We start from the raw sequence: 15,575 nt of genomic DNA, 5'->3' as shown, positions 1-15,575 counted from the left end.
AAAGGAGAGGTTCACAACATCACAATGTTAAGGCAAATCCTACCTTCCAGAGCCATTCTGAGACCCGCAGTGGACTTCCCAATCAGCCTCAGTAGGTTGAAGTGGGATCATTCCGTTTAAATATTGTGTGACAAGGATTTTAAAACTACCTATTACTTTTAAGATAAATGGTAGGAGAATAAGGGTTTATTTAAGCTGTTGTTATTACAGTGCAGGAGGTTACATTTGCAAATGTATTGGTTTGGCTAAAATGTTGTCACAACCGAATGTGTGAGAAATGACAACAAGCCACTCAAATAAAATAAAAAATGCCCTCCTACTGTGTCTGTACGTTCTCCCTACCAATTAGATTGTAAGCTCTTCGGAGCAGGGACTCCTCTTCCACAATGTTACTTTTATGTCTGAAGCACTTATTCCCATGATCTGTTATTTGTTATTTGTTATTTATATGATTGTCACGTGTATTACTGCTGTGAAGCGCTAGGTACATTAATGGCGCTATATAAATAAAGACATACATACATAAAAAAATGAACTACTTTGTTTCAACTAATAATACGCTTGTGTTATGTACATTATTTTGTGAAGAGAAGGCTTGTGGTTAAGTCTCTGAAGTGGGGTGCATCGCTTTACAACCCAAAGTAAGGACTAAGAACTGTAAAATGAAAGTGTAAGTTGTTTGCAGCAGTGTGTTACCTGGACTCCAAGTCCTACATTTATAGCGGCAGAGTACTTGGCTCTTTGGGCAACTTTGTAACCTGTATTTACAGTGCATTTGATGGTAATCCAGGAGAGACGGAGCTGTATCCGTATCCACCTAATTACTAGATTATTTTTAATGCATATTGTCACATCTGTGACGTACCACTGGGCATTGCCAACATTAGTTTAAAGTCATTTGGTCACTGCATGAAATACCTGACAATCAAATAAAGGGCCACTGAGATGCAAACATTTAGATTATATATATATATATATATATATATATATATATATATATATATATATATATATATATATATATAAAAAACAATGGTAAATAAATTATCTTGGCGCTGGCACCAAGAACAATCACGCCGATTACTCACGTGGCCTCCTTGAGAATCGACAGTGGTACAATGGATGTGGTCAAAAACAAATGCTGCATTTTATCCTTCTGCTCATGCTGTATAATACACATTATAACGATGCCCTCTGAGGCACTGGCATAACCCACAGAGGGTAAGCACTTTTACTTTGCCTTACATGCTTTCATTTAATGACAATGATAGGGAACGATGGCTTCATCCTTTGACGGTCTTCAGCCACTCGATCGCTCGGTGTAGCGATCAGGTGGTGGCGGGCAGATCCCACAGGATGTTTCACCTCCGTTAGGATCACACATGGATCGGTGAACGCCATCTCCCCATATGTGCCCTGTACATCAGAGCCCCTATGATGTGCACTCAAAGGGTTAAGCAGTAGTGGGTATAGTAACTATTTGTCCATTATAAAAAAAATAATCTACAGCATTAACGGCCAATTCACGGTCGGCTGTGATGTTTGCGGAGCCCGTGGCAGGAACATGTGCGGGGCCTCCGCTCTTACCTTCTCCGGCGGCATCTCTTCAGCATCCCGTCATAGTGGCCCCACCATGTCAAATTGCGCTGCGTTGCCATGACGAAGTGGTGCCATGTGCCCCATTGTCATGGCGACACGCCGCCATTTGACATCCCGAAGCCATGATGACTGGACTCTGCAGGAGGAGATGACGCCGGAGAATGTAAGAGAGTTACAGAGGCCCCGCGCTCCCCCCCCCCTCACCCCGGCAATCAGAGGCCTCTGTAACCATGGGGCTCAGTGCACGGGCTCCAACAGCACCGTGATCACGCCGGCCCTGATTCAACGCCAGATCAGGGTATGTTTCCCCGCACCGGCGCTTGGTGAATCCCAGTGTGTGACTCGGACAGAAGAGAATCCGGCTTCTCCTTTATATGAAGATTTACCGACTGATCGTTGCACTTTGTGGTCGCCGGCACCATTACGGAAAATTTACCATTAATGCTTCTACATAGAAATGCAATTACAAGGCAAGTATGAAACAAAGTAAGAGGAATGCAGTGCGGGCAAAGACTTGGGTCGGTCACACTGCTGCTTTAATAGTGCCAGTCTCAACCAGTGATAACCGAAGCTCTAAGTAAAAGCACTCGTCCATGAAACACCTTCTCTGCAATTTTTAGCGGTAACAGCTCAACAACAAACTCTACTGCCTATTCCAAGCACAATGCTTTTAGGGACTCACAGAAACAGGTGGAGAATTTTTACAGTGAAGTACGGTATGTCAACAGAAAAATAAAGCCAACTAAAATATACACACACACACACACACACACACACACACACACACACACACACACACACACACACACACACACACACGCATGTCTGCATTATTAGCCATGTTAACTGACAAATTACCACATTAACGAACATGCAAGCGCTAATGCAACATATTGCATTAACAAGTGCAATAATGTCTGCTAAATGTGTGTACACACACACACACACACACAGTCATTTTCCCATTGCACTTTACTGCTTGAGTGACCTTGAACCGCTAAGTACCGCCGTCTTCTCTTCCGATTCTGACGGGCCTCTCTCCCGCACCTTCCATAACTTGCATGTTTACCATTTCTCTTCTGACAAGCTATAATAGAAATAAAACTCTCCGCTGTAGTCCATTATCTGAAAGATAATGGCCCATGAGGGCAAGCTTCACTACCATCCTGGACGATTATCTGGCTCTCGCTGGAATGTTATTCCTTAATTATTAAGACATATTTTGGTATACGTGTAATGTAGCAGTCGGAACGAAATACACGTGGTCTGTAAATGATGTTCATAATACGTGTTGTACTAGCAAAACGTTGCAGAGGCCCGGCTTCATGACATTAGGATATTGTAACGCACGTGAACATTATATGCTGGTGTGGCCCATACCGCTGGCATGTTACATTCGGAATACAATGGTGCCATTTTGCCATCAGTAAATGAGGAACACATCCCATAAGGAAACCTAGGTGCATTGAAAGGCATTTAATCTAGGTTCCTTGTCATAAGAATCAACAAAAGTACTGTAATTGCTTAACCCAGGGGGGGCCAACGTGACCCCAACAGGTCACGTTTAAGAATATCCTTGCTTCAGCACAGGAGGCTAAAGCCACTGATTGAGCTACCTGTGCTGAAGCAGGGATGATCCTGAAAACTTTGCCAGCTGGTGGCCCTTGGGGACTGGAGTAGAGAACCCCTTGCTTGACCTAAACCCCAATTTGCAGAAAAACCAAACAGGCATTTCAAAGGACTCACCAAACAATTCACACAACAAATTTCCACTCCGGCACTTTTTATGGGCCACGGCACAGGTTACATTAATATTAAGGGTCAAAGGTTCTAAGTATTTTATATACAGTAGGAGTTTAAAGGAGTAGTGCCCCCTACAAGTCCCTCTCCCCCACCCCTGTATTTTTTAACATAGAAGGGGTGCGCTGGAGCGCATTATATTTCAGCTCCAGGAACCTCCTGGTTTTTGAGATACTTACGGAGAACAAAATGGAGCAATTACATCTCCAGTGTCCTGTGGTCCAGTAGGAAGCTGCAGCATCCTTCTTTGCGGCTCCCTATTGGCCCACATTACGTGGGTGATTTAAACAACCAGGAAGGGTCTGGCAAACCCTTTTCCAGTAAGTATCTAGGGAACCAGTAGGTCCCCCGAGCTGAAATGAACGCAGTTCAGCTACGAAGACCCAACTGAGCTGAAATAATGAAAGAAATATTACAGGAGCCCTGCATAGTTACTGTATCAACCAGCAAACTGTAATCCAAATAATTTTCGTAGTAGATTATTTAACCCCCGTTTGCAATGAAGCCTGAAATACTTTGCAAAATGTGATGCATGCGTCTTTAACAGCAGTGGAGTTAATAATGCTCTCTCGTCCTCCTATTCTTGAATGTTTGATTTATCATCCAGCATGCTCTTCCAGTTTGTCTTTCAATTAAGTGGTAAGACAATGAACCGAAAATCAAATGAATTCAATTACATGGCATTTATTTGTGGGGGATTGGTTTGTTTCACCTCGCAGGACCGGAGTTTGTGTCGTTCTGTATTTGTACACACGTCAGTTTCAGCTCCTGTGGCTTCATGTTTAGTGCATAAAAAGTTTAATAACAAGAAAATCTAGTTATCTCCAAGACAAACAAAGAATAAGATAGCTGCTTATTAAAGCAGACGATACTGGTGTGAATTAGCTCTTATGGTGAGCTTGTGCAAGTCACTTCATCTCCCTGGGCCTCAGGTACCACAATTTGAGCGTAAGCTTTTGGGAACAGGGACTTCTTGTCCTTTCAAAATTCTATCTACAGCTCTGTGTACACAGTCAGTGCTATATAAAACATATATTATCCTTATTAACACAACATTGTACTAACCCGGGCAAGTGAAAAACAATCCACTATTTGTATCCCATTCTTGACCTCACATGTTTATGTATGCTAAATTTATGGTATCGTTGAACTCTTTTGCTGCTGAGGGGCTCTCAATTCCAGAACTCAACCTCCAATCAGTAAGACCAACAAAAAAATAGTAGCTTCCTAAAAGGCAGAGTACTACTTTCACGTAGTTGAAAAGCACCATGCCAAGACAACAATCAGTAGCACTGTCCAAAGAGCATAACAATGTTTAATTCTTTAGCATATTGTCAGCAGAGAGAAAGGAAGAACCCAGTGGACCTCTGCCATAAGAATTACCCAACCCACTTGTACATTCTGTATTCTCCTTTGTTTAAATGTATTGTAACCAACCTGTTTATGCACTGTCCTTTGTTTCATCTCTGGGCTGTCACCCTTAGAGGACGAAGACTGTTGCCTCATCCGGGCTCCACTGCCTGGCCAATCTGGTGAAGATGACATCATGCTGCCACTGGATGGTCTTGGGTATGGTGCCGTGTTGAGTAACGTTGGTGGTGTCCTTCCCCTTGTCATTGGTGGTGGAGGTGGTGGTTGATCTATTCGCCTCTGAGGGCCGGAGCTATTTTGACGTGGCATGGTGGGTTGACCAGTTTTTTCAGACAAGGAAAGCTGCCTTCGACCCATATCCCCAGAGCGCCTGCTGAAATCCTCACTGCTTCCAGGATTGATAAAGCCATGTTTGCTTCCCGCTAAGTCCTCGCTGTTACTGTGGGAACTGAGAGAGCTGTGACATTCGGACCCAGAGTCTCCTAACCCCCGTGGTGAAACTGGCAAACCTGCTGCCATTTGGTACACAGGGTTTTGGAATGATAAAGGTGCTAAAAGTTGTGGTCTACCGGGTGTGCTGTCTGCATTTGGAGTTGTAGGGGTCTGTCCCGTTCTTCTAGTTGTTGTCATGGTCATTATATTACCCTGTGGTGTTCGTGCTGTCCATATTGCTTGCAACTGACTAAAAGATGTCTGACTGTCATTCAAAGGGTCCCCGACACCTGAAGTATTGGTGCCAATGTCCAAAACCCGATTGTCTTGGAGGTCAACCATTGACAAACTCTTACTGCCATTAGTTATCTGCACATCGGGCTCGTTTGCTTCTGAGTAGCTGGAACTTCGTGCAGGCGAGGGCTGAACCCCAGCAGACCTTGTGACAAAAAATAAGTCCTTGTTTTCAGCAGTTGGAGATGGTAACCTTGTGAAATCTATCAGACTACGGGGGAAATAAACAAACAGAGGGAGACGAGCTTTAAATGCTACACTGCATTAACAAAACCCATTACTTAAACAAATTGGTACTGCCCAACGGAGATTAAAATGCAAAACTCTGGCACTACAGTACCTCCTTTGCTCAACTCCCTCATTGTATTTCCATTTTCAAGGACACCCTCTTCAATGATGGCTATTTATCCAATAACCCTATTTCTAATCAACTGCCTCTTATTTGTTGTAGAAAATGACTATAGTCAGATGCCGTAGCAAATAAAAAGACATGAAGTTGACAAGTAGGTGTCATCAGCATATTTAAAGAATTATTTAACTTATCACACTAATCGGGTCATATAAAATAGGAGTCAATTATTACGACTATCTATAACGATAAGACCCACTGTGCGGGTTATTTATGGTTTCTGAGGCAAATCTCCAATATCTTTCTTGATTATAATTTTTTTTTTTTGTCCAATAAATGATTTACTTTTATGCAATCAAGGGAGTTTAAATATTGTCATTCCACAGGCAACCTCATCAGTTCTCAGTGTTTTGTCCGTAGACTTTCTAGCGCGTGTGAAATTTAAATAGATTTTTAAACAGTTGTACCACATGCTGAGCAGAATTAGGGATAAAAGCTGCGATTATAAAGACAGGCAAAACCGCCTCGTTCTTTCTGCCTTTCTCCTAATTAAATTGTTAAATACAATGTAGACTGCATTTAGCATTCCTACTTTATCATTCTTTTGATCAGTATAATTACATTTTATTAAGCGAATGAGAACGAAACAAATTTCCCAAGGGAGGTGTCTATTTAATAAAATGCAGGGGTTTTTTTTTTTGTTTGTTTGTTTTCAAACCCATTAAGGACCCAGCACCTGCAACAAACTGCTGCCACCTACAATATTGAAGGGGTTAACATAATATTAGTAGTGGGGAAACAAATAGGAACTGGGAGACCGGAGAGAGCTTATTTTCAACTAACCAGACATTGACGTGCATTTCTGCTTCTCTTACCCAGATAAGTCATTCTCTATTACCATCTTCTGAAGCCCAGCAGAAATACTGTTGCTTGTATTTGGTGTAGAGGTTGAGTGATCACTTGTGACGGAGCCCTGCACACTGGAAGGACTGCTGAGTGCCGTGCTTACATCCCTTAGAATACGAGGAAGAGGTCCAAGTTTAGCTACTGTACCCTACAGAAAAGAAGAGAAATTCAATACTCGGAGGAGTTAACCCAAGTTCTGCCTTTATTGCATTGTCTGACACTGCCTCATTGCACTTTGATGCACCATACATGTACAGACCCGTCCCACACATGTGTAGTCATGCAGGACTAGAGAAAACTATAAATCAGGGGGGGGCCTAGGAAAGTTAGCCAGCACTAGGTCAGTTGGCCGCTGCAGATGACCCATAGGGGATTCCGGGCCATTGTGCAGATAACTGCAATTTAGGAGTTTCACCCCTAATCACAAACCCCAACATTTCTAACCTTAGCCCTGCAGCAAAATGGCCAGTGGTGAAACAGCCGCAGGGAATTGTCCCATTCCAACATCAAGGCTCTTCAACTGGGGTCCCGTGAAGGTCCTTGATGCGGCCATTGGACTCTGCTCCTGCTATTTCCATACTAGTTGCTTCGGGAGCTCAGTGCAGTTTTTCATACCGAAACTCATGTGAAAGTGAAGGCAATGTAAATATATATGGTACATATCTCATTAATGGTGGCAAAATGTTTAAATATAGTATTGTTTACAGTAGGCCTTTGCATGCATCTAAAAGACATTACAATAAGCATGTGGCCCTTCTACTCCTAAATGTTTTCTGATCTGGCGCCTTTGGAGAACTAGTTCAGCAAAGTGAAGGTGCCTAGACGCCTAAACATATCCTCAAATGCCAAGGTAATGACAGAAAAAGTCCAATAGCACCGTTTTTATTCTTTATGGCAGGGTCGGCCTTAGGCTTTGCGGGGCTCAAAGCGTCACGCTGCCAGTGGGGCCCCACTGCAAAAAAGTTATGGGGAATTATCTTGACGAGTGGCCCTCCACCGACAGCGTTGCGGCATCGTGTGACATCATGTTGCCCTGGCAATGCGTTGTCATATGACATTGCGGTGCCATTTGACGTTGGTCACCATGGCAACGTGACGCTACTGGAGGCGGCCCGATCCGGAAAATGTAAGACCCCCTCTCACAAAACGGACACAGACACATCTCTCTGCCGGTCCGGGGGCCCCGTGTTTTATACTATCACTACTTTTTCTATTAATAATCACGGGTGGTGGTTTTGAATAATCAATTCTATAGTTTGTTCTTCACCTCTCACCCCCCACCCTCCCCTTCTGGCAGCAAAGGTGTTAAACAAAATATACCTTACACCAGGGGGTGGCCAACTCCAGTCCTTAAGGGCCACCAACAGGTTTTCAGGATATTCCTGATTCAGCACAGGTGGCTCAATCGGTTGGCTAAGTCGAAGAGGACTTGAGGACTAGAATTGGCCAACTCTGCCTTACACTATCTAGAATTGTAACAAATCGTCTCTGAATGTTATAAGGGCCATTGAGTGGCATTGTGTTGGAGTCTTTTCTATGTTCCTTTCTATGCTTCTATAATAACAATAACAGTGATGTTCAAATATGGGTATTATCAAATATGAAAGGCGTAATGGCAGCTATCTGACCCCCACTCGCCCACATCCCACATTAGCTGTATTTTCTTGTTAGCTTCCGCATTTTTACTTAAAAGTACAGAGATTCAACTACTGCAACCGTGAGTTTATTTCGTTTGCAGTTATTTTTTCTGAAGAAGGAGCCATAAATGCACTTATCAGTAACATACCTTGTGATATACTGTGTCAATATTATTCAAAAGTACTATAAGTTGTTTTTCAAATACATTCTACAAGCTCTCCTTATCCGTGTATATCCCCTCTGAAAATAATGCAAAATACTGGCTGTAAAATAGTCCAACCGAGTCCCTGAGACAGTGCTACTGTACATGCTGCCCCACTACTTTTACCACTAGGTGTTGCACTAAGTGTAATGATAGACTGCAACCTTCAGCCAACAGCAGCTCATCACAGCACAAAGTGCGGACAGAATGATACCATAATCCTCCTAATGGACAGGAACGGCAAAGTGACACGTCCACCTATAGGGATGCAGTTTAAATTGGTGCCACAAACTGAGTGGGAATATCACTCTTTTTTTTTTTTTTTTACGTTTTAAACCTCCAAGCACTTTTATAGTAAGAGGGAAGAAAATGCTAATATTGGTGCACTCCTTAAAGATTATTTTTTATCTTCTGATGGTTATATTAGATACCCCCTTAAAATGTAACTTTTAATAGGTGTGTATTAAAGTAAAAGGTCACCTTGCATACCTACTGCATTAAATTACAGAAAAAAATTGTGCCCTATTTACAGTGGTGAATACAAAATATTTTCACATTTCTGTCGTCACTTAACCAGATACTGGGTATTTCAAATGTTAAATGTAATATTAGATATTAATGGGATTAGTTGTCACTAACATTGTGTTGCATCCTTTTCTGTCTAGGTTGGTTGCCCCACAGTGATTGAGAGATATGGAGGATATTCAGTAGAATCCTGGTTTAGTATCTGAGAGCACTAGATGCATGAATAAACTTGTATACATTGACTGAAATCAGGTGTCAGTTTGATTTATTTTCCTCATTACCATGTGCTAAAGGGATATGTTATTGTATCCAATTGGTGATATTTAGTATCTGAACTTAGTAGTGTAGTTGTATGTTCAAGAGTATGGTTACATTGTATTTCTTTGTTTATATAGCGCAAAAAGTGTACTCAGCGCTTATTACAGTGTATTGTCCCTAAAGCTTATTTTCCCCTATTATTCTGTCTGAATTGATAGCTGTAATAGTAATGAAGGGGTATAAGACAGTGTTGATCCAAAAAGACTCAAGATTTAGAGCAGTGGTTTCCAACCAACCCTCATATCGTGTCTGAGATCAGATGTATTGTAAGGAACCCCAACCTTCTCTAATTGCGAGTTTTCAAATGACCTGAATATTGCGGGGAACCCTTTAGGGATGCCTGGGGAACCCAAGGTTCCTAGGAACTCTGGTTGAAAAACACTGATCTAGAGTAACTGATCAATCCGTTTCCTGGGTTGGTGTCCAAATTGTTAAATATTGCAGTAGCACTGCAGATCTGCACGGTGGCATTAGGCCATGCAATCGGCGGCATAGTTCATTGTGTCTCTGTTCCCTCTTCATATTTATAGTTTATTTTACCACTGTATTCACAGCTACCATAGTGATGGAGAGAGTTATGGTGTTTTGGGTGAGCGGGGAAAAAAAAGTGTGTTGAAAAGAGTAATAGATAAGATAAGACCAGTATGTCTAAAACTTGTTACTCATATTTTCTTCTTCTGGCTGTTTTATGATTTTAATTTCTGGTCCATATATGAAGTGACTGCTACTCAGGACTAGTGATATTACATTTCCTCATTCTGAGGTCTCCGGCAGGGACCTCGGCGTCTTACAACTTTGTCTTAAGCTAATTAATTGGTTAACATCCTGGAAACCAACCCAGGAAACTGATTAATCAGAGTTACTTTAGATCTGGAGTCTCTTTAGATCTACACTGTCTCATCTCTTTTCATTACAATTACAGCTATCAATTCAGGGGAAATAACAGGGAAAAGAAGCCTTAGGGACAATACAATGTAACAATACTCTTGAACATATAACTACACTACTAAGTTCAGATACTAAATATCACCAATTGGATACAATACCATATCCCTGTAGCACATGGTAATGAGGAAAATAAATCAAACTGACACCTGATTTCAGTCAATGCATAAGTTCATTCATACATCTAGTGCTCTCAGATGCTAAATAAGGATTTTTCTGAATATCCTCCATCTCTCTCAATCACTGTGGTGGCAACCAACCTAGACAGAAAAGGAAACAACACAATGTTAGTGACAACTGAACCCGTTAATATACAATATTCAGTTTAACCCTTGAAGAACTCTGTATCTTGTTAAGTAACAAGACAGAAATGGGAAAATATTTAAGTAATAATCCCTCAAAGAACAGGGCATTACTGGCCGATAATGCCCTGGTTGGAAGAGTTGAAGGCCCAAGGCGAATCCGAGGTAACCCAGCCAGGTCATTATTGGTCACTAATGTTCTGAGGGGATTATTACTGTTATAGGCTAAATGTAGACTTTAAAAAAAAAATGATAAAAAAGATAAAACACTTTTCTACAGTCATTAATTTGTATCAAAGTGATATTCTACATTGTATTGTGCTTTTACTGTCCTGGTTTATTAAAATAAAATTGTAAATACAGTAGGGTCCCACTCATATGGTGGGTTCCGTTCCAGGCCGCTGCCGAATAGCAGAACATAGCATTTGCTATGTCCACCAGCGATTTGCCGTCTCTTACCTCCTACGCTGTCCCAGAGTGTCCCTCCTACGCTGCCCATGCGCGTGCTCAGCGTCCCCCCTTCTGCGCATGCGCAGACTCGGCAGCCCCCCTTCGCAGTACCGCCGTATTGGTGGATCGCCGAGAAACGTGGCCCTACTCTACACTATTCCCCAAGTTTAATGCAGCTTGTAACCTCAGCCTCAGCTGTTCTTTCTTCCATCTGTATTTCTGCCACACCTGATGAAGAACCCCGAGAGAATCCAAACCATGTAACATATCAACTATCTGATCCAATAAACGGATCTGATCCAATAAACGGCAACACACTAACTACTCCCTCTGTTGTTATTTGACATACCTGGTCCAGCAGAGCGATGACTTCCCACAGTAGAGAGTGCAGTGTTGATAGTTCTCGGCCCAGATCAATGTAACCTTCAAAACCAGCAGTATTAGAAATGGTTTCAGGATTAGAGATCTCCAACAGGAATCGCTGCATATTGGTCCATTCGTGCTCCAAGAACTGATTCATGAATGACATGTACTCCTCCTTACTGCCAAACCTGTACAAACGATACAAATCTCAATCATCCTGCAGAGGCGTAACTGGCAGTAACTGTAGAGCATTTTGTTGGGCTGTGTGATATTTGTGGGTATTCTCTTTCAGGTTGCTGGAGTTCATGTCAAATAAATGTGCAGTAACATCTGCAAACATGGCCCAGGAATACTTTGAATTGACACTAGTGAAACAGTACTTTCAGCACAATATAGTTACAATTCCAGTTACTATAGTCCATAGAATGCACTAAATGCTACAAGTACAATTCAGTCTTACAGGGGTGTACAGTGCATTGCAGCATTTATTCATCAAGCTATCAAAAGCAGTACATGGGCCTATCTGTGCTTTGCGAGGAACACATTATGGCAAATCTTATCCAGTTTCAGTATTGTTTCTACCTGTTCATTCAGAATTGCAGTCAGTGAATATAAATCTTATATTAACTTCCTCCAGCAAATAGAAATACCATTTGTGAGCACATTCACATTTCTCACACAGGTCTGCCACCCTGTCTTTCCCCATTATCTCTTGGCATACAGTGCTTCCACGGCAGCCAGGGATTCTGGGTAATGACATGCAAACGAGCACACAGTGTCACACTTGACTTCTTATCCATTTTAACACGGACCCCTATAAACGTATGCCTGCCGCATTACACAGCTTTTCAGCACGGCCTGGGTTTAAAAAGTGCAGAGACAGTAAACCTACTCACAGACAGCTAGTTTTGACCTTTTGGGTCTCATCTGTGTGAGGCTGGTTATACTGGCTTCATCATAACATCATCTTAACTCAGACCTACTAAGGTGGGAAGCTGGGGCAGGCCTTAAACTTGATATTATTTTATATTATAATATACACATTCAAAAAAAGGTGGGGGGGGGGGAGAAATGTGTGAACAGAACCCGTTCCATTAACTGTATTTCCACTGTGTTGCTCAGCTGCACCTGATACAGACAAACAAGTGAGACAGAACGAGCACAGAATTAAATATGGCTGAAGGTGCAGCATGCCAACACCAAGACGTCCCACGTCCCCATGAAGAGACACTCACTTTGCAAAGTTGGCCAGGTTCTGCGTGACCTTGGCAATCAAGGTCAAAGTGCGCGCGGTCCGGTCATCTGGGTATTCCTGGAGCAGGTTGAAGAGTGAGGGCGACATGATGGCTGGGCACAGGAAGCGGAGAAACAAGGAAGCGCTGATGAGTCTTTCGCTGATATCTGGGCGTCCGCGGCTGCTGCACTCTTGTCTCCATGAAGCAAAAACCTCCTTGAGCTCCCGTGGGAAAACGCTGTAACGATGATAAGAAAAACAAAGAGATCTGTGTATCAAACTCCAGTACCAGAAAGTCTGCATGTGGTACATCAACTTCCTTAGTACATACACCAATCTTGCCCATCTCGCTTCTCTTAACCAGTATGGGAGTCGCTGTATGAAACAACATGTGGTGATGGAATGGATCAATTATGGCATATCCTGTTGTCTTGTTGACCCTTTTACGGCATCAACAGAAGTCTAAGCTGATGTGTATTGCATTTCATACATTTAATGAACACTTTATAGTCATATCGGTTTACAAGTTTCTTACATTTCATGAGTAAAGGAATAGATACTGTATGCACACTGTAAAATGTCCTTCACGTCTCTTTCATAATTACCCCAGCATAACAGACCTCAGTAATTTTGGTTCATCACATAAAAAGAAACGTTTATTTTGAAGATAAATACTCACATAAAAATAATACAAAATGGCGGTGACGTTCCAAATAAGTTATGGTATTCTTAAAAATGGTTGCATTGTTTTCTGTTTCTGAGTTGGATCCTTATATTTGATCTTAATATCATGATAACACTTCTTTCCTTAATCTTCATGTTATCCCTCTATTCCCGTTCTCACATCTTGGTGAAATCTTTCCTTTTGTGCCTCTCCTCTCGCTCACTTCAGCTATCCTGCTACATATTTATCCAGATAATACCCCTTGAGTCTGCTCTTGCTATATAATTTTATTTTCTCCAGAACGTAGGGGAGCGGGGGTGAAAGCCATGTAAAAGAAAAAATCACATAGTGCAATAATGCAAATACAATAATTAAAAGTGTAATATAGGGGGGCTATAAATGTCCTACTCACAATGGAGCAATTTACTACTGTATATAACTATAGAACTATATAATTGTATTCCCAGATTAGGTCCTTCAGTCATCTGAACTGCCCACACCTCCATACATAGAATAACCTAATATGGCATATGTACTGGAAAGTTCTCAAGAGCTTCCGTCATAGCCCCTTACGATTTGCTTCAGTTAAACCAAAGTTGTCAATAATCACTCAAGTGTCAACCTAAACAGGGTGTCTCTATAGAGACCTCAGGGCAGCTGCACCCTCATTATAACTCTCTAATGTAACGGAATATATAATCAGAATATACCAATTAAGAATATTCAACATATATAATAGTAATGTAAATAAAGAACCATCAGACAATATACTGCATACTTTGACATTTTGTCTTCATAATGGATTCATAAATATTACAATATAATTAATAGAACTAAACAGGATTTCTTACACACACTGCATGTCACTAAAAAATATTGGCTTGATTCATGGCCCGAACCACGAGTGGCCAACTCCAGTCCTGAAGGGCCACCAACAGATCAGGGTTTAAGGTATCCCTGCTTCAGTCGTTGACTGAGCCATGGATCCAGTCACCTGTCCTGAAGCAGGGATATCCTTAAAACCTGACCTGTTGGTGGCCCTTGAGGACTGGAGTTGGCCACCCTTGTCCTACACTGTTTACAGGACTCTACAGAAGAGATGTAAAAAGGAATGCTCTAAAAATGAAAGGAAGAGATTATTTTTTCATGAAAAAGTCTCGCTACTTTCTAAAAATGTGAAACCGCGTGCGGTGATCTGGCAAAACCAATAATCTGCATCACCATTTATCCTCACCATTTGGTAGATGTGTGGCCTATATCCATATAAGTGTAAGCAAGTGATTTCAGTCATTTCTTGAAGACTTTGAAAGGTATTCGTATTATTGGTGCCTGTGTCAACTATATAAAGTGCTGTGTATAACCCCGGCTATTTATGTTATTAACCATTTCAGAGCTCCAGGGCACTGCATTACTGGCCTCTTTGGCCCTGAAAAAGTTATAATTATTATTACATAAAGCAAAGTCTCCAGCTGTGCCGTGGCTGCTTAAGACATCTGTCTTTGACAACTGTATAACTAGCTTCACATCTCAGCCAAGCTTATTGAGCCTTTCAAGCTTCTAGAGTAGACTGAGAATGGACACTGATTGGGAGATTATAGCCTAGTAATGTGCATCTTGTCTCAGGAGTACTTTGAGATGCTGGTAAGTGGAAAGTTATTGTCTGAATTGTATTAAGTTTGCATTGCACAGAGTTTTGGAAGGGAATAACAAACAAGCCATCTAAGGTTGTCCCCAATGCAATGTTTAATTCAGTACAAATAATGATCCCTACAATTAGTCATTCAAACCCCCTCACACTGCAAGACAGCCCAAAACGTGTGCATCGCACTAAACATACCCCATGCTGTATAAAATATACACTATTAAACTGAGAGGCGTAAAATCAATACCATAGTTGGTATGGGCTACAGCTATAAGCAGAGACCAGTGACCATTTTCGCCAGTAATAGTGTACCTGTTGCACACTACAGTATTGAGGTGGCACACCAGCGCTCTCACCGAAATTCTTCTCGGTCCTGGACACAGAAGTGAGTGAGAGAGGTAGGAGGGTGCTGAAACTGGGTTCAAATTGTATTCTACTTATCCATATTACACATGTATTAAGGATTAATAGCATAACAGATGAAATACAGGAGCCACCACCCCACTCAAAAACGAGTTTAACCAACCGCTGATAAACCTCC

The 15,575-nt window shown here is 41.7% G+C and overlaps 1 protein-coding gene across 10 annotated transcripts in view; it reads right to left on the bottom strand.

Annotated features, from left to right (window-relative positions):
• The window catches only part of DAB2IP (DAB2 interacting protein), a 613,541-nt gene that overhangs the window by 20,525 nt on the left and 577,441 nt on the right, over positions 1 to 15,575 (bottom strand). For 9 of the 10 annotated variants that reach the window (XM_075578968.1, XM_075578971.1, XM_075578972.1 and 6 more), the window contains 4 exons: positions 12,730 to 12,966; positions 11,481 to 11,682; positions 6,721 to 6,899; positions 4,837 to 5,707 (listed from right to left, as the gene is read on the bottom strand). In XM_075578968.1, coding sequence (XP_075435083.1) covers positions 4,837 to 5,707; positions 6,721 to 6,899; positions 11,481 to 11,682; positions 12,730 to 12,966 — 1,489 coding nt within the window. The remainder of the gene's footprint in view (positions 1 to 4,836; positions 5,708 to 6,720; positions 6,900 to 11,480; positions 11,683 to 12,729; positions 12,967 to 15,575) is intronic. The other variant, XM_075578970.1, reaches the window with a different exon arrangement.

Source organism: Ascaphus truei, chromosome 21, assembly GCF_040206685.1.
Source record: "Ascaphus truei isolate aAscTru1 chromosome 21, aAscTru1.hap1, whole genome shotgun sequence".
Classification (NCBI taxonomy): domain Eukaryota; kingdom Metazoa; phylum Chordata; class Amphibia; order Anura; family Ascaphidae; genus Ascaphus; species Ascaphus truei.
This window is presented reverse-complemented; position numbering and strand designations above follow the sequence as displayed.